The 17907-nt window shown below is 50.7% G+C and overlaps 6 protein-coding genes across 9 annotated transcripts; 3 read left to right on the plus strand and 3 right to left on the minus strand.

Annotated features, from left to right (window-relative positions):
* Nucleotides 1-68: 68 nt before the first annotated feature.
* PV05_04899 (uncharacterized protein) lies at nucleotides 69-2498 on the minus strand. The gene is made up of 3 exons (XM_013461351.1): nucleotides 2462-2498; nucleotides 892-2396; nucleotides 69-843 (listed from the first exon to the last, which is right to left on the minus strand). The coding sequence occupies exons 2-3, from the start codon at nucleotides 2295-2297 to the stop codon at nucleotides 168-170; spliced, it is 2082 nt and encodes a 693-aa protein (XP_013316805.1). The 5' UTR covers nucleotides 2298-2396; nucleotides 2462-2498; the 3' UTR covers nucleotides 69-167.
* A 1010-nt stretch (nucleotides 2499-3508) lies between these two features.
* Nucleotides 3509-5464, plus strand: PV05_04900 (uncharacterized protein; the record flags this gene model as incomplete). Its single annotated transcript, XM_013461352.1, has 5 exons — nucleotides 3509-3717; nucleotides 3768-4049; nucleotides 4112-4269; nucleotides 4323-4943; nucleotides 4995-5464. The coding sequence occupies 5 exons, from the start codon at nucleotides 3509-3511 to the stop codon at nucleotides 5462-5464; spliced, it is 1740 nt and encodes a 579-aa protein (XP_013316806.1).
* A 450-nt stretch (nucleotides 5465-5914) lies between these two features.
* On the minus strand, nucleotides 5915-6566 carry PV05_04901 (uncharacterized protein; the record flags this gene model as incomplete). The annotated part of the gene is made up of 3 exons (XM_013461353.1): nucleotides 5915-6068; nucleotides 6153-6220; nucleotides 6312-6566. 3 exons carry the CDS (start codon nucleotides 6564-6566, stop codon nucleotides 5915-5917), a joined length of 477 nt encoding a protein of 158 aa, XP_013316807.1.
* A 480-nt stretch (nucleotides 6567-7046) lies between these two features.
* On the plus strand, nucleotides 7047-7735 carry PV05_04902 (uncharacterized protein; the record flags this gene model as incomplete). The annotated part of the gene is made up of 3 exons (XM_013461354.1): nucleotides 7047-7129; nucleotides 7190-7603; nucleotides 7660-7735. 3 exons carry the CDS (start codon nucleotides 7047-7049, stop codon nucleotides 7733-7735), a joined length of 573 nt encoding a protein of 190 aa, XP_013316808.1.
* Nucleotides 7736-9277: 1542 nt separating this feature from the next.
* Nucleotides 9278-13647, plus strand: PV05_04903. 4 transcript variants are annotated; one of them, XM_013461358.1, is made up of 4 exons: nucleotides 9278-10146; nucleotides 10214-10861; nucleotides 10919-11232; nucleotides 11284-13647. In XM_013461358.1, the coding sequence occupies exons 2-4, from the start codon at nucleotides 10270-10272 to the stop codon at nucleotides 12838-12840; spliced, it is 2463 nt and encodes an 820-aa protein (XP_013316812.1). In that variant the 5' UTR covers nucleotides 9278-10146; nucleotides 10214-10269; the 3' UTR covers nucleotides 12841-13647. The 4 variants fall into 4 exon arrangements, with proteins under 4 accessions (XP_013316812.1, XP_013316811.1, XP_013316809.1 ...); XM_013461357.1 differs by having other exon boundaries at nucleotides 9278-10861; XM_013461355.1 differs by having other exon boundaries at nucleotides 9278-11232.
* PV05_04904 (uncharacterized protein) lies at nucleotides 13629-17747 on the minus strand. The gene is made up of 2 exons (XM_013461359.1): nucleotides 17219-17747; nucleotides 13629-17165 (listed from the first exon to the last, which is right to left on the minus strand). The coding sequence occupies exons 1-2, from the start codon at nucleotides 17576-17578 to the stop codon at nucleotides 14016-14018; spliced, it is 3510 nt and encodes a 1169-aa protein (XP_013316813.1). The 5' UTR covers nucleotides 17579-17747; the 3' UTR covers nucleotides 13629-14015.
* Nucleotides 17748-17907: the final 160 nt, after the last annotated feature.

Genomic DNA, 17907 nt, shown 5'->3' on the forward strand with positions numbered 1-17907 from the left:
AGAGCGCCGAGAACCTCTGCCACATTCATTGGTCAGAGCGGCTCCAGTCAGAAGAAGTAGACGACGAGCCGAAGGTCACAATAAGTGGCACGTAGGCTGTCGTAACAGGACGTGTACCTCTACGATATGACGAGCGCTTGAGATCCGAATGGTTGGTTGTGGTTGACTCAGAATAAGCTGGCAAGAGGTGATGTGCCCCTCGAAAGATGTGACAGCCTTTCCCCAACAAGGTCGCCCTCACCGCTCGATCGAAAGAGCCCAAAGAGTGGATCAGAGGTTGCCGTCGTTTCCACGTCCTCCATGAAGTCTGGCCATTCGACATTATCAAGTATATCGTGGTAGAGATCGTCGAGTTGAATGTCCATGCCACTGTCTGGCAATAGAGGCAGACTCTCCTCTTGGCGTTCTTGATTACTGCTCCTTCCCGTGGGGCTGTGGTCCCCTCTCTGCGTTGATGCCATGGTCATGAAGTCAATCCCTGAGCGTTCAAACATTCTTTTAATTATCATGATAGGTTTACGAAAACCGAAGTTGGCGCCATTCTGTAGCTCTTTGAGGGCGTTCCAGAAGAAAACGACTATGTCCATCTGACTGTTGTCCCGAGATCCAGGCGACATATGTAGAGGAATGATGGTGGCTGCCGAGAAGACAGCATACGAAAAGAGATACGTTGCCCCGCGAAGTGTGAAGGTGTCGCGATAAGTTCGTGCTAGAAGATAAATTTGTTGTGCTGCATCCACGCAGATGCTGCGATGGTCGGCTTCGTCGATATTGAGCGCCTCCAAGTGTCCGTCTTGCAAGAATGGACGATAAAGAAGGATATGGAGTAAGCTGAAAAGCATACTGTATGCAAGGTCAGTAGCGGTTAAGGTGCAATAGAAAGAGACTCACTGCATATTGAATCTGAAGGGTGGGGGCACGACAGAATCGCCAACGGTGTATCGTAAGTTCTGGGGCAGATCATCTTTCCAGCGATCGAGCAAGTGTTGAACGCGTTGCACCTCGGAAAGCGCTGCTCCTGCCGATAACTTGCAAGCCTGTGGACCGTAGAAGCGATCTGTTATCTGTGATGATATTTTTGCCATGCCGAGGAGGGCGTGTCTCGTAGATGTAGCACGAGCTGGTTGAGGTATAAATGCGGGAATCTTCTGAGGTACCGCGGGATCAATGTAGGGTTTCCAAGTCTCGAGCTCTTCGTAGGTGTCGAGCACCGCATCGGGCGGTTCGAGTCCATCTGGCATGCTGAGTGCTGGTGGCCTACCGAAGTAGAGTGACTGAAATCGATCCAGCATATAACACGCCCAAACGTAGCGACGCTGAATTTCAATTTCTATCGCAGTCTTGCAAATCTGAGGCTCGCCGGGTACGAGACTGGAGATCTGAATCTTCTCCGGATCAACATGTAAGCCAAGGTCGATTATCATTCGATATGCTATCCCGGCCAAAAGCCAACCCACAGCCTGTCTTCCGTGTGACACACAAGCCGAACCCATAGTCGCAAATGCAGCTATGGAAGTCGTCGATGAAGAATGGAGGTACATCGGCATGAGCGACATGAACCTTTCGAAAAACTTTGTCCCATAACAGTCAGGATAAGCTGGATCATCTTGCATATTCGGCCGAGCACTTTGTAGTGCCGAGGAGTAATAGATGGCATTCAACAAGAGCTTGTTACAGTGAGGGCCGTCGGTAGCCAAGCTGTCCATAATGGCAGGACGGTAGGTCATTAGAAATCCGAGGTGGTGAAGGTTCCAGTGGATATCAAGCAGGTGATTTGCTGTCTCCCAGTCCACGCCATCGAGGTCGTATTTCCTTTCTAGCATGTTTGCGTGTTCTTTTTGAAACTCCAGTGCGGAGTACGCAAATAGCTGCTGTCTAAATTGATCAGTAGGATTGCGTTGCTGTTTCGAATAAGATCGCGAAACTTCACTTCCAGCACGCGGCCTGCCTGATGCAGCGTTTGTCAATGGTGGTACGTGCAACACAGACGCTGGTCCATAGACTGATGCACCCGATTCAGTCTGAACCAAAGCGTGAATGTTAGTGGACACAGCGTCGCTAACTGAAGGCGAACATTGCGTCGACAAGATATCGACTCCGCGTTGGCTCTCACCCGTCTCATTTGACGGCAATGGGTCAGCAGGGTTTGAGTCGATTGGAGAGGGGACTTGAGGCGACATGGCGTGTGATTGCAGATGTGTGTCTATTTCGCATTGCATAGCCGGTTGCCGGAGTCTCGCTAATTGCCTTTCTAAATGTGCAATCTTCTTATCGACTTGCTGAAAACCCTCTTTCATACTGGTTCTGGATGTACGCCGACGATCCACGTCGTACAGGCACTGCGAGGGAGCGCTCTGACATGTCGCGCAAGTTGGCCTTTGCCCGTTGCACTTGATCTGCCGTCGTCATTTCCTCGTCAGCAAAATTCGGCCCGAAAGCCTAGAAGAGAGACATCACCTACCTTACGCGCCCGACATCGCCGACAAGCCTTGTTGGCGATAGGCAAACTGTTCGACCGGCTCACGTCCATTGAGTTGCTCACAACTTTGCTACTTGTTCATGTAAGCACGATATAAGACAGTCGAACTTGGTTTCGATCCTTGATTAAGTTGGAGCTTTGGTACAAATGACCACAAGGACGGAGTACTTAGCGCACGCCAGCACCAAAATGCAACTAGTGGGCTCTGGCCTGGGCACGCAATTCCATAGGGTGCCATGGACTCGTGGTCTTCAAGGTTTGCTGGAGATGACCACAAGGTTGGCGTCAAATCTCGGGATGCTCGGCACGATTGAGCAGCCTCTACGTTAACTCAGGCTCTCAGGCTTTTAGTATTAGGCCCGGGCGTTGGTCACGACCCAGTTAAAGATATTTCCCCACGATCTTCCCCTCAAGATACTTGTTGGGACAAGAAAGGGCACGACTGTGCAACGCCTCCATGCGGCGTCCACAACACGATGGAACCATGCTCTGCTCATACTGCATATCGCCTGTGTTTTCCTTCCATATCCACTGTGGGGACGAGAAGGATGAAGCAGTCACAGAGTACCAGAGCTTTTCTGTCAATGGTAAGCGGTTTCTCTTTAGGAAGCGTGAAGCGTGAAGCGTGAGGAACTGGTTGGCGCCTGCTGTCCCAACGTCTATCCTCTTGCTGCATTGGGTATCACTGCTATGCGCCTGTGTTCAATCCACGGTCCTTGGGTCCTCGAGGCTCGAGCACGACCGCCAGAACTGGAGTGGCGTGCCAATAAGTGATCGCCGGTGAAACGGAGTTGACATATCCGTCAAGCCCTGCGAATGCCACCATTCTAGAATGCCTAACCCCGGCAAACGTGGTGCCATGATGGAGGCCATCTCGTGAGCGGTGCGAATAGCATTTGGTCACTTGGTCATATAAAAATCTGCCTCGTCAAAGACTTATTATCTCAGGTCTTCCGTCGGCTTGATACTTACTGCATCGCCAGAAACCGAAGAGGAAGAAGTCGAGATTGTACGCTGTATTGAAACTTCATGATCGCAAAGCAAGATGACGACGGCCTCGCCGGGCCGGGCACATCGCCGATTGGGGACCATCGCCCAATTCGTGTTGTCTGTATCGGAGCAGGATATTCAGGCCTCATGATGGCTATCATAGCCGAACAGAAGATGAAAAACCATAACGTAGACTTTCAGGTTTATGAAATGAATGAGGATCTGGGTGGGACATGGCTGGTGAACAGGTAAGTACCCACTCACCAGAAGGAGGAACTGTGTATCAACACAGCTACAGATACCCCGGTTGTCAGTGTGATATTCCAGCACACAATTATGCCTACAGTTTTGCCCCAAATCCTTCCTGGCCGAATTACTACGCCACCTCAGAGCAAATCCACACCTACATGAAAGATGTTGCCACCAAATACGACTGTGACAAATACATTGCCTACGGCCATAAAGTCACCAGCGCTGTCTGGAGTGAGCCATCGGCAAAGTGGGTACTCACAGTACAAAACAAGGACAAAGATTTCTCTGACACGTGCGATGTGCTCATTAATGCTGGCGGCGTTCTGAAGTAAGTCTATATACATCTTCTTCAATGCGACGTCCTATGCTCATTGACAAATCTACTTCTAGTAACTGGACATGGCCAAAGATTGACGGTATAGAAAAGTTCAAAGGAAAGCTCCTCCACTCGGCAGAATGGGATGAAGCCTATGACTGGGCAGGCAAGAGAGTTGCTGTAATTGGTATCGGCTCGTCAGGTATACAAATCGTCCCCAAAGTCGCTCAAAGTACGTTTCCCTACTTCCCACGTTTGATCTCGTCGCTTAAATTCAGGATGCAGCCGCTGGTCATGTCGACTTCTTTGTGCGTTCATCAACTTGGATATCGCCGGCTCCAGGCATCAGTGAACCTACGCCTGAGGACCCTGACGTGGATGAAGAATACAACTATGCACCCCACGAACTAGAGCACTTTGCTTCTGATCCTATCTATTCACAACAGCATCGAAAGTTCCTGGCGAACAAGCGTATTGAAAACTTCAAACTCTCTATGTCGGGCTCCAAAGCTCAAAATGAAACAGACCAACTTTTCAGGAAGACCATGCTTGATCGGCTTGGGTCTGGCGAGAAGGGCAAGGCTATTGCTAAGTGGCTCCTACCTGATTTCCCAGTCGGTTGTCGTCGACTGACGCCGGGTCCTGGATTTCTCGAAGCTCTCATTCGGGATAATGTAGATAGTCATTGGGATGCTATTAAGTGCATAACGGAAACCGGCATCCAGTTGAAAGAGGGAAGCCATATCAAAGTCGACGCCATATTCTGTGCCACAGGCTTCGACACAACTTTCAGACCTCGGTTCCCTCTAATTGGGAGAGGCGGCGTGAACTTGGCAGAACGGTGGTCGAAAGAAGATCCGGAGGCGTACTTCAGTATTGCAGTACCAGATATGCCGAACTATTTCAGTAAGTGGCAGTCTTCTTGATACAGACTGCTCTTCGCTAACGTTTTTTTAGTGTTCATTGGCCCAAACAGTCCTATATCAAACGGGTCCCTTGTGCAAGCCATCCAAATGACCGGTGTCTACATCTACAGATGCATCACCAAGTTACAGTGTCATGCTATCAAATCAATGATGATCTCAAAGCAGGTAACCAGAGAGTACAATGATTATTCCCAACAGTGGCTGTCCAAGGCTGTCTGGGCAGCACCATGTCGCAGTTGGTACAAACGGGGAACCAAGGACGGTCGGGTCGTCGCCGTGTATGCAGGCAGTTGCTATCATTTTGCTGAAGCGCTGAGAGACCCAAGATGGGAGGACTATGAGCTCGAATACGTGGATCTTCATGGAAAATTCGGTCGCTTTTCATGGCTGGGAAATGGGTTCACGAAGAGGGAGATGCTCGGGAAGAGTGTTGCAGACACTCAGACCCTGAACTTCGAGGACTATTGGAACTTGATGGTTCTGCCAGAGATACACTATTAGCTAGAGCATGTCTGCCTCTTGTTGACTGACACCGTTCCGGATTGTACATTTTTCATCAAGAAAAGGCTTTTCTTCGACATTTAGCCTCCGAATTGAGGTCTGGATGGGCTGATCGATGGTCTAGTGATAAATTCGTTGTCTTGTCTAAGACTGGCTCAATTTGGCTCAATTGAAGGCACCTCAATTGCCCGTCTTCCCTCCTTCCCTTTAACGCCGAGCCTGTCCGCGATCGCAACAACCACCTTGCGAATTCCTTGAACATCCTCACGCGTTGCTCCGTTGAATTGCATACCCATCATATGATTGCGTACTTGCTCTTGACAGTCAATACTGAGCAAGGCAGCCACGATGCATTGGCCAGTCTCTAATGTGTTGAGAATCTCGGTAAAGGAGAAGATATGACCGTAGAAAAGCCCTTCAGGACACCGGAGGTATCAGCTTCTAAACCCTTTAGCTTGAGGGAAACCGCTCACTGTTGACAATCCAGCCATAGTCAGGCGAAGCCTGGTAAACCACGTCTTTGTTATAACCAGGAATTCTGGAGTAAATACTCTCCACTAGTTTTTGGCCGCGCGTGGCCGCTTCTTCTGGGTCATCATTGGCACTAAACGACAGTGAAATGTTAGAAATAAATAAAAGCATCCCGATTTTCGGAAACTACTATTGCTGTCCTCGAGCAGGGACTTACCGATAACACGTCTGGTCTCGCAAATGACTTGGAGTCGCGTTCCATAAGGCTCTCGTGGAGGTACCGGTCTGTCAATGAGAAACAACCTGTCAACAAGAGGCTTAACACCAAGAGACCGGCCTGTCAATACTCGGCAAAGAAATATGATCGAGGACGAACCTTTGCAGCTCCCCAAATGCCGCAAGTTTTGGTAAGTGCTTCTCGCAATTTGCGAGTTTCTGAGAAGTGCTTATCCTCTGGAATGTACTCCGCCAGCAGCGTCTTATACAACTCAGGGATCAGCTCAGAGTAATTCATCCCCGCTACCGCAACAATGGCCGTGATATACCACTTGAACTCATGGTCCTTGGCTGAACTGCCGTCATGCGCGGATGCTAGTTCCCGTAGGAAGTTGCCATCCAGGGGGGACGCCATGTCTACCGCAATAATCAGCCAGAATACGCCTATACTTATCACTTCGAGCAGGTATCCAGAACCAAGATTCAAGTTATTGATTAGATGTTCGACTTTACCAATTGGGATCGATACAACTGAGGGGTTGGTTGCTTACAGGTTGCGGACATGACTGGAAACTCGGCACCTCCGTACGGAGACATCAACTCCGCCACGACGATCCTGGGGCTTAACGATCCTTTCACTTACTCTGTGAGCTCTGATAACAAGCGAGCAATATCAGTGATAATATCAGTCGTCGACAATAAGGAGGACTGTAAACAGAGACGTAAAGAGATTATTGGGATCATCATGTCAATTGCAATCTGCCTATATCACAAGCTACCAAGCCAGACAGAAGGCGCCAGGGTCAGATCTACGCCTCAAATGTTGATACGACATGCTGAAATTGATTGAAGCTTCACGAGCTGTTGGCCGATGTTGCTAGAATCACCTGGGCTAATGAGCCAGAAAACAAGGCCTACAGCTGGTATTCAAAAAGCCCGAACTCTGGCCTTGAAGGGGAATGGATATGTGGATTTGAAGTGTTCGTACACCAATCTTCATAGTCCACAACAAGTGTCATGCTAAACAAACCGGAGCAGGTATGGCAACGAGGCGGCACTGGCGGAGACGCACAGGAGCAGTCCAGAGTATAAGACGATGCGGAAGGTGTCAGCGGAACACAATCTCTGGGGCAAGGTTTTGCCAGAAGTCGTGCTCATGAAGGCCATCGTCCCCGAAGCGTTCATTCACAAGGGCACACCTGCATCAGGTCAGAAGCAAGGCGAAGATGATGCGTTTGTGGTCATCTCCGAGTACACGAGTCCCGATGCCTCCATGGAAAAACTCGTCGACGAAATTCGCAAACTAACTAAAGCTTCCTGGCAAGAAGCCAATGTCCTGTCCTACTACCCAATCACACAGAAAGACAACACATCGAGCACAATCCTCGTGTTCGAGCAATACCCTTCAGAAGATGATTATCAAGCAGTGACCAAAAAGCAGGAATCCTTACGGTGGGGTTCTTCCCAGCCCATAACATCGGCTTCAAGTTTTTCTAACAGTTCAACAGTTCAAATGTGGCAAATTTGGCGGCAAATTCCAAGTCTACCACATGGACTAACAGAATCGGTTATGTTGGTAAATGACATTGCTGGGGAATAGAGGATCTTGTAGCCTGATTGAGCCATATTGATGTTCATTGCTCACATCTTCCCTTTCTCGGGACAAGACTGATAAGGGTCGTGTAACAAGCTCTGTCCAAGATAGAATCTGGTAACAGGGGCAACAGAGATTCAGGCCTACGCTTGATTATGAAAACATTACTCTCGTCTATCGTGAAGCAAACTGCTCTGGAGTCAATAGGTTTGATTAAGACGTGTCTTACCGTAGATCGACAGTGAAGACATTGCTGGTCGGGACCCAGTCGGGCAGCAGATGTATATAACAAAGGTAGTCTGTGTCAATCTCGCTCGGCAACAATGGTCTCATCGTCTCCAACGACTGTGGTGAGATTATGCTTGGGTTGGCGTTTGATCGAGTAAGGTCGCTTCCAGAACTAAGGTTCACCGTATTGACTGGAGGTGCAAGTAAACATTTTGGAGAGAATATAGCTCCACCTTGACACATCAAATGGGTGCTCAATTCACGGAACAGAATGTGGACATGATTGGCTGCGAATACGAGCCCTACCGAGATGAAGGTCCAACCGGTGAGTCACGCACAAACGAAGGGCAGCGTAACAGCCGGGTCAAGTTGGTCCACGAGATCAGGACTCGACTGGCGGTTGACTAATCCTCCGTCAATGGCATCAATGCAGCAAGCCATAACTTCGTCAAGAAATGTGCACGCACAATACACTAGTGCCAGGAGCGACACAGTGGCTGAGGCAGTGCACAAGTCAAGCTCCAAGAAAGAGTATGAGGCTTTTCCTGATAGAGCGCAATATGCGAGGCGGTAACCCTGCGACGTGGACCTCATCCAGGCACCCCTCAAAATGCCAATTAGGATTCAAGTCGGACATGGTATTTTGGTAGTTTTGCCACTCTGGCCTCTTTTGGAGTGCCTGCATGCACGGGGATTTCGAGTTAGTAGAAGATCCCATGCATGCTCGCGACCGGTGACGCGGGTAAACACTCAGAGAGTGGCCACGATTGGATGGTATCCGACTGCAGGAACATTCAGGCGTGCCAGAGGCTTCTCGTGACGCACGGTACAAGTGTGTACAAGCTGGACGGATGGGTCCGAAAACATCCATCATCGTTGTTGCCGCCATGCAGGAGGGTTGATTTTGCTGATCAACCCAGCTGATTTAGCACCTCCGATGTGAGCAGAAGCGGTACATTCCAGTGTACGGATACTGTGATACACATTCGTGCGTCCAGTACTCGTAGCAAACTCGACGAGGTATGAATCATGATCCTCGCCTCAAATCCAAAGTTACCTAGTAACTCTTATCGGAGTGTATTTCGCCCGCGTCCGCTCTCACGTGACGGTTGATTATGCAGTCACTAAGCCAAATAAGTCCTAGGCTGTTGGTACGGCTGATTTGTCTTCCCGCTTGTGGTTCCACCAAACTCGTGGGCACAGTGGTGCGGGTCTCGTATCATTTGGTAAGCAGTAGTCTGAGGTTTTGATGATATCCATGCCAAAGACCCTGCCGTATATCGTACAGCAAGACGACCAAAGCGGGATACCTTGTGCTGCTGCCTCTCTCCTCGGACCAATAGACGTACATTTTTCAGGGCGATGTGAGAGGCTAATTGAGGTTGAGAAGGAAATACCTTTGATGGAATCGCCAGGAACACGAGCGTCCTTTTGAGCAACGATGATGCGGACGGAGTAAAGAAACATTACGGCCGACTGGCCGAGTGACTGCGCCGCAGTGGAAGCGTGACAGCCACGGACAGGACGGAAGCGCGTCTTAGGGCCTTGGCAAAATCAGGCATCAACCGAGATACTCAAAGTGCCATCAGTGATCATCAGGAGGACAACTCACCCAACTCACCCAAATCCTCCCTCTTCGACTCACTCCCTCACTCCCTCTCTCAATTCCACCACATCTCAATCCGACCAACTCGGCTCGATTCGCAGAGACACCTGAATAGTCGCCACGCTGGCCTCAGGTGTTTCTCTCAATCCACAGCCGCAACTTCTCAACCTCACTTCACCCTCACCCTTCCACTATAACGCCCCGTTGAACGAGTTGCACCGTTGTTCGTTATCTATCGAACACCTGTGTACTTGGCCCTTCACTGCCAGTCGGCCTACCCACTTCCTGCCATCACCAGGGATAGCCTCTCGACCCCGCGGCACAGCCCTTCGCCATCCGTCTAATCCCGCCACCATCGATCCGACCTACAAGCCTGCCTCAACATATCGGTACCATCCCTTCCACGTCTGCGCTCGGGCGAGCGAGAAAGAAATCTGGAAGCCATACCATTACATTACCAACGGACCGCTCTATACCGGATCCAAGAGACGCAAAGACCCATTTGTGAGTACAGTCGACACCTGGTTTATAGACCTTAGATCTTCGGTTTCATATCTATTGGTACGGGTGAGTCATAAGCCACGGGGAACTGCTCAGAGTCAACCAATAGACCGCGTGCTAAGTTCCAAGCTAGCACCTTGCGTGTCATCTGCATCTTCCCCGGCTGGTTCGAGACTTCATATACCAACCATGGCCTCCATGACCATGCCACCTCCTCCAACTCCCTTTGCTCATCGCCGGACCCATCGACTCATCACCAAGAATCTTCCTCCGTCACCGCCTGCATCGCCAGAGTCATCAGCATGCGTTCTTAGTAAGATGTCCCTGTCCAAGGGCGCTACCTTCCACTGCTCATCTTCTCCTTCAAAGGAGGATGACCCAGTTTTGAGCATCCCTCATCTGACTCGTCGCTCTCCGACATGCTCTCAGTCCATGTTGACTAGTTGGCTATCCGAGAAAGAGGACGTAGCCAAGTCTCTCGCCGACTTTGAGCAGACCTTTTCTGGCGCACGTGGAAAACGAACCGCAGGTAGACGACGTTCTGCCCAGAACTTCGAACAAGTCTGGGTCCGTCGTGCCGCTCTACCATCAGACGAAGGCTTGGGCTCCTCCATCAGCCCCGCCAGTGACAAAAATTTGGCCCAGTCGTTTCATAGGGCTTTGGATTTGTTGTCGAACAAGGATAGTGCGTTGGGGTCTTCCATCAAGAGCGACTCAGTTGGAAGAGTGGTGGTGGGAAACACCTCTGAAGAAGACGGTCTTGTTCAAGACTTGATTCAAGGTTGGATTGCCCGCTGTGTTGTGATGTGTGAAGACGTTGTTAACCGAACTGCCGCAGAAGCTGACTCTTCAGACCTGACATCTCGCCGCCTCAGGCAACGAGCCAGTCACCCCTCAACTAGGTCGTCAAGCACTATTGCTCCCTCGGCCGTCACAGAAAGCATCGCTCCCCGACCCTCCAGACCTACCCTTCGTCATCCACCTCTTAGTCGCTCGGCACGGAACAAGCTCAAGGAATATATAATCTCGCCCATTCTCGAAGAGGCACGATTTCAGAACCTTCATCCTTTTGTTACCGCCCTTGACTCCAAGACCAACAAGAGCATCAGATGCTTGCGTGATCTTGAACAAAGCCTCATCTTCCAGCCCTTGGTAAGCACACTCATTGCTCAAGGTCCAGCTGAGACTGACGTCTTCCTCAAGACATTTGCCATCTCGAGGCATCTGTATCGCGCCTTCGGCGAGTTTACTATCCAGCTCGTCGTCGACGCTTATCAACATCTTTCCGAATCGGAACAACGACGTGCCGCTGATCGCCCTTACGACAACGGCTACTTCCTTGACTTGGTCCAACAAGTCCATCGGCTAGCTTCTCACATTGGTTCTTCTGGTCGCGCTCAGCAGGCCGGTACTGCTGAAGAGGACGACGAGATGGCTTACTCTATCGATGACGAGGTCACCCTAGAAGGTGGCCTCGGTGAAACTGGGAATCAGGCAGAGCTTGTCCGCTGGAAGAACGGCAACGGCTTTTCTCTTCGGACTGGCCTTCCGTACGAGCCTACACCAGGCATCAAGAGACAGAGCAGTGGTGCTCTCGATGAGGATGTCGCTCGCTCCATGGCCCGCAGAAAGAAGGGCTACATTCCCGAATATGTCGAGATGAAGTGCTCTGACCCATCATGCGACAAGGTCTTCACCAGAAAATGTGACCTTGCCAAACACGAAAAAACACATTCTCGGCCGTTCAAGTGTCCTGAGGAGGGTTGCAAATATCATGAACTTGGCCTGCCTACAGAGAAGGAGCGCGAACGTCACTTCAATGACAAGCACTCCAAAGACCCCCAGTTTTACAAGTGCGATTACTGTGAATTCCGCACCAAGCGTGAGAGCAATTGCAAGCAGCACATGGAGAAGAAACATGGCTGGCACTACGAACGTGCCAAGGGAAAAGACAAGGCGCCTGCTGGTTCAACCAGAATGACACCAGCACAAACCCCTCAAACTCCAAGCATCGACTTCTCTGCTAGCCCTGCCATCTCCACAAGCCACCACAGCAACTGGGACGATGCAAGCTCTATTGCAGGAAGTATTGGAGGCAGTATTGCAGGCAGTGCTGCATTGACACCCTACGAGCAGCCACTCAGCAATTTCGACTCTTTCAACCCAGCTCCTGTGAGTTACTCGAACCCCATCTTCCCAAGAACCACGCCCGCCATGTTGTACAACCAAATGGCCGATGATTTTGATTTCAACGCCATTCCGTTCAATCAGAATTATCAACCTGCTCAGGCATACGTGTCTCCAATCACCACGTCGTCCATGAGCGCTCACAATATGATGGGCACCCCAATCACACCAGCCTACAGCAATATCACCGAGCCATCACCTTACGACACTTTAATGGATGTCACTATGGATTGCACCAACCCGACTGTCTGGAACGAAGGCCTGCCCACTCCAAGCTCCTTCCTACAACCACAGTCTCGCAATCCCTCCATTTCCGAGCACTCTCCCATGATTGCCGGTCCCTCCGGCCACACCTTCGACAAGGCTTCCATGATGGGTCAAGACATGGAGTTCCCTTCTGGAGACTTCTCGTTGTTTGGCGGTGAAGGCAGCAACGCCTTCTCAAACCCAGCTGCTGCCAGTGCAACCCTCTTCCCTGGTGGCCCGGAGGCCTTTGCTACTCTTGACAATGATCCTATGTTCAGCGAGGCGTTCAACGATGACGACCTTTTCGACTGGGACATGACCAACTGAAATTTGCTCAATGCGCAACAGGAGTATGAGGCGGAGGAAGACATGAGCGGTGAAGAGTCCCGCTGCATTGTATAATCTGGTTGGTGTTTATGGACAGTTGGTTGTACGGTTTCTTTTCACTACTCCACCCGTCTGAAAAAAACACCAAAAAAAGATGGAGGTGTCGAGACAAAGGTGAAGCAGAGATGCACTTAGCGATGATGTGACGAACGTTCTTATTGACTCTCATACTTTCAAGATGGACCCGCGGAAGACTGGAATTCAGATTGACACATGAGACTGGCCAATATTTCATGCAGGCTGGAGACACGGAGTCTGGTACCAGTAGAGGTGTTTACGCAGACCGATTCCATCAGGTCTGCCTTTCCCTTCTCCTCTTTATCGTGGTTGACCACACAACGTCCCGGGCGACGGGAAAATGAGACTGGAAATTGCATTGGGCATGACACAGATACAAATACAAAACCACATCTCTCCAATCGACTTTGGCCTTTCCAAGTATCTGGTCTTCGAGTCTTCTTCCACCCTGCCTGGTTCCTTCTATCTAATTCTGCAATTGCCGAGACCGTCGAATTAGACGAGCTCGCTGTAGGAGTCATCGCTGTTTGCTTGACTCCCAGTACGATCGTGTATGATGCTCTCTTTCTACCATCAGAGACACCTGTGGTTCCCCTTCCCGTTGCCTTTCCGGTTGCTTTCCCTGTGGCTCGAGTTAGTGGTTTTAGCTAGCGACACGAAAGAAAGCCATGCAACAAACACGAACGTAACGATGGACAAAGTTAGAAACTGTCTGATTCATCATGCTCATGTTGGGTCCTCGTTTTTCATTCTCATTTCTATTCTCGTTGCCCGTCACGTCGTGAATACTCATTACCTTGATGAAACCTTTAACAGCCATCGTGGTCTTGTGCCTTCTAGCTCCATGATCTTGAGTGATCCCTCTTTTTCTGCTGAATCTTCCACCAACCACATCCATAGCTCTTTTTAGCAGCCATCCTCGGTCTAAATGTTGGACATGCACTTGTTTCTCCTTGGTGACTTGTGTCAAGACTAGATCTTGACCGTTCCCAACATGTAGCGACTTTCTTCAATACCTGTTTCTTGGGCGCTCAAGTGCATACCACATTCACCCTGTGACAAATTTGCATACAGAGGACAGATCAAGCAGTCCTATCTCAATTTTCACAAATTCCCTTCTCCAACGCAGCCAGCGCCGCCTCATACCTTCCTGGAGAATGGTCGCCAAACATATCTCGTCCGAACCTCAATTCTCCAAACCTGGTCTCGACATCGCGTACAAGTTTGAACTGCACCCTCGTCGCAGGCCGCCCAAGAGCCCTGTACAACTTTTCCGTCCTGTCGTCCTTTGTGTCATCTGGTCCAAACACCGCTTCGCGCGCCACATTGGGGTCCAGTCGATCAAACACTCGCGTCGTTTCGACCACGAAAACCTCTCCAGGCGGAACGAGTTTGTCATTCACCATTGACGCACGCAGCGTTTTCAGAGCTGCCCATGCCCATGTGTCTTCACCGAGCCCGTCCCCCGCCATGGTTTCTGGCGGAGGTGGTCCTTTGGGATTATTGTAGAAGGAAGAAGCGACCGCATTTTTCAGTCGTTGCAACACGCGCGTTTTAAGTGCTCCAAGAGCGTCCGTCGTGTCGGTCTTCAGATGGAGAGCCACCGTACGAAAATCATGTAGAATTCCCAGTGACAAGCACGGCACGATATCGGCGTGATTGACAATAGTGGTAATAAGGCCGCGAGTAGCGACGCGCAGAAGTTCGGACATGCATGCTGGCGTGCCATAGGCGTAGACGTGGATAGGCCTGCCCGCCGGAAGAGTTATGGGTGGGATGTAAGAGGTGAAAGGCCCACTTGAAGACTGACTGGTGAGTAATTTTGGTTTGTTGCCTGTGACAAAAGACGTTTTTGAGCTATCGAAGCTCGGTTCGGAGATGAGGATGGCAAGGATAGCTGCTACCGCGCCACCCAAGGAATGGCCGCAAAGAACAAGGCCATAATCCGGATATTGTTCGAGAGTTGCTCTAATTGTTGCCATTACCCGACTTCCACTACCACCCAGTAATCGTCGTGCTGATGCGTGAATGCCTTTGTGAACCTTGTAGCGCTTTCCTTGCCAGAGTAAGTCGTCGTAGTCGCAGGTCATATCGGTCAGGACGTCCTCGAACCCAAGTGTTCCGCGGCACGTGAGAACCACTGCTTTCGAATCGTCGTCGATGGAAATGAAATGGATCAAAGGCGATATGGCCGACGGTGACCAATCCGTGTTGCCCGTCACACCTTTGGGATCGTAGAAAGAAGAAAGAAGAATAGTGTCGGGTGGTAGTCCTGTATGACTAGAGAAGGAGCTGTGCTCGTGATGGACGTCTAGAGTCATCAGGTCGGTAGCGTTGCTGAGTTGGGATTCGGCCGAAGTAAGACCCATCACATGAAGAAAATTCGAGCCATACGAAGCGGATGCAAACCTGGCAAAGCGTCTCACTGTCCTGACCATATGACGGTCAGGGAATATGCCGGGCACCTTGCCGTTTAGAATGAGAGCGTTCAAGATATTCTGGTCTTCGTAGATCGATTTTCGAGGAAGTGGAGTCTTGGGAGCCAGTATGATGGCTTCACTCGAGTCTTTGGTAGCCATCGAGTAGAGACTAGGCACGAAAGATCGAGACCGACGATGATGAGCTGCTCCGCCTGCAGAGTCGGCTCGGGACTCTGTTTCGTTAAGAGCAAGTGCAAGCTCTGACTTTGTCTTGGGCAACCCACTCACGACTCGAGTGTGCGTTCGTGTAAACGTAGGTGAGCCTGGCCTGCTTTCGACGGAGTGAACTGAATACGTTTCCGTCGTTTGCGAGACGGTCGAATTTCTTCGTCTATCATGCACTGCAAAATAGTTGGATGATGATTCCAATTGCGTTGTGCGTTGCAGATTCGGGCTCGTTGATGGAGTGTGGCCATGGCTTAGAAAGCCGAAGTGTTTTCGAGGTGTCACATCACCACGTACCACCGAGGACCCCCGATTTCTTGTATTCGGGATTGGGATAGAGGTAGAGGGCTTCCGCTGCGGAAGATTTTTGTGGAGATCCTTGATTGCCGTGGACGACTGGCTAGGACTTAGCGTCTTCAGTGCTTTCTTGATCATACCTCCTTTTTCACCCTTATTTTCGGAGGAATGCTTGGCCTTCTTGCTCTTGACGAGTGGCACACGAGTTATAACGTTCGTAAGAGGCGGCGACTTGTCGCGAGACGGATTCGGGCGACGGCTCTTTTTCTGGTTAGCGACTGGACCAGGGGTCTTCGGTGGAGGCGTTGGCGGCCTCGATGACTCTAAGCTCTCATCGTCATGTTCGGCATCCTGAATGACGGGATTGTGGCTGTGAGCAGATTCGTCCACCATAGTATTTTCTTTCGGAGAACACTCCATCATGAAGACATCGTCATGATCATTTTGTTCCCTGTTGCCTTCTTCATTGTTGGTCAGACGCATTTGCTCGGTCTTTGAGGGAACATCCGTGCTGCTAGATCTCTTCAGCGCTGTCCGGAAGATGACAGTCTGTTGAGGTCCTCCTGTAACGCCACTCATAGGATCTTGGTGATTGAGTCTCTCTGCTACCATGACTGTTCCGGGTGGTGGATCAATGTGAGATGTATCAGCACCATAGATGTCAACTTTTATAGTCTTCGCGGTAACTGTTTCGGATGTTATGACTGCTCGAGCTCCGGTTGGCATTTGGCTCATGATACCGTCGCGAATTTCTTCGTCGGTCAAACTGGTATGATCGTGCGGAGAGAGCGCCATAGCGGAAGCATCGAACAAGGTCCCTCTTTCCAATGCCTCGAATTCATCCTCGCCATCAGGAGAAGAGAATGTCATGGGCGGCGCGCCAGTAGCTGTGTGTAGGCTGATGATGTCTTTCCTCCGCGTCCCAACGACGTCCGCCCTGAAGCCTTTGTCGTCGATGACTGCATCCCAGATCGTCTCTTCACCACCGGCATCCCGGAAATCGAGTTCGGTCTTTCGTCTACCCCATCTCTGCAGCATGACAAACCCTGTCGTTCCGACAATGAGATCCATATACGAGACGGCTTCTCCACTATTGGCCGAGTCGGGCTTCCTGAGTTCGTCTCTGATCAGGGTAATGATGGCAGCGACGGCGCGAGAGGACTCGGTAGATCCAAGTATGGCGTTCAAAGTGGCCAGTCCTTGTATGGACAGAGAAGATACCGAGTTCATGGACGCCTCGGTGAGGTAGAAGCCGGCGGAGGCAACGAAGGAGATGGTTGAGATGGTCGAATACAGAGCAGATATCTGTGGCCTGGTTAGTCTCCAGTCCCTGTGTCTTGAAGAGCCTTGTAGTCTACACTTCTCTCCAGCAAATTCTCTGCCTCAGCCCTGCCGACTTCGCCATTACTCCTGCTGGATATATCTCTTCCCGCTGCAACGAGGACTGTTTCCAAAGCACTTCTGGAGACGGACAGAGTCTTCAGCGTGGCTTCCCTGCCAGCGTAAAGTCCCCAACCCCCAATTTTGGTGCCTGCGCGAACGTAGAAGGAAGTAAGGCCAGTGATGCCGCTCACGACTGCGGCAGCGGGCGCGGGCAGTAAAGTCCTTCCTTGCGGCGGTTGTGCGAGGACGATTTCCTTTTGAGCGTCATCGAATTCATCAACAGGCCCTTCATCTTTTCCTTCATTCTCAGACTCTTTGCTTGTATTCCACAGCATTGTGGTGAAAAGCGGCGTGTTCGGAGGAAGAAAGCGGTGTGGAGGATGAGGCGGGCAGCGGCGTCACGTCGTGCTCCATGTGGACTCGAGAGAACACCAGCGAAATAACTGACACAGCATCAGAAGCGTTGGGGAATATGTCGATGCAGGTACGCGTACCTGGCATGGCAGCAGCCGCTGGAGGGTGGGATTGGTATCTACAAATCACAGTGGTTTACATGATGATGACGTTCTGTCACATGTCATTGCCAACGCAGTCCAGGCAGCGCAATACGGGAATTTCACATAAGGTACGGAGGTGTATTCAACTTTAGCGCGGCAAGTACATT

Source organism: Exophiala xenobiotica, assembly GCF_000835505.1.
Source record: "Exophiala xenobiotica strain CBS 118157 unplaced genomic scaffold supercont1.3, whole genome shotgun sequence".
In the NCBI taxonomy this organism is placed as follows: Eukaryota; Fungi; Ascomycota; class Eurotiomycetes; order Chaetothyriales; family Herpotrichiellaceae; genus Exophiala; species Exophiala xenobiotica.

Excerpts from the sequence above, each read along its gene's own strand:
- PV05_04899 (XM_013461351.1), bottom strand. The coding sequence starts at position 2,297 with ATGAAAGAGGGTTTTCAGCAAGTCGATAAGAAGATTGCACATTTAGAA. Across the intron at positions 844-891 it reads CCCTTCAGATTCAATATGCA|TATGCTTTTCAGCTTACTCC; the intron begins GTGAGTCTCTTT and ends CCTTGCATACAG.
- PV05_04903 (XM_013461355.1), top strand. The coding sequence starts at position 10,270 with ATGGCCTCCATGACCATGCCACCTCCTCCAACTCCCTTTGCTCATCGC. Across the intron at positions 11,233-11,283 it reads GCCTCATCTTCCAGCCCTTG|ACATTTGCCATCTCGAGGCA; the intron begins GTAAGCACACTC and ends GTCTTCCTCAAG.
- PV05_04904 (XM_013461359.1), bottom strand. The coding sequence starts at position 17,578 with ATGCTGTGGAATACAAGCAAAGAGTCTGAGAATGAAGGAAAAGATGAA. Across the intron at positions 17,166-17,218 it reads AGAATTTGCTGGAGAGAAGT|ATATCTGCTCTGTATTCGAC; the intron begins GTAGACTACAAG and ends ACCAGGCCACAG.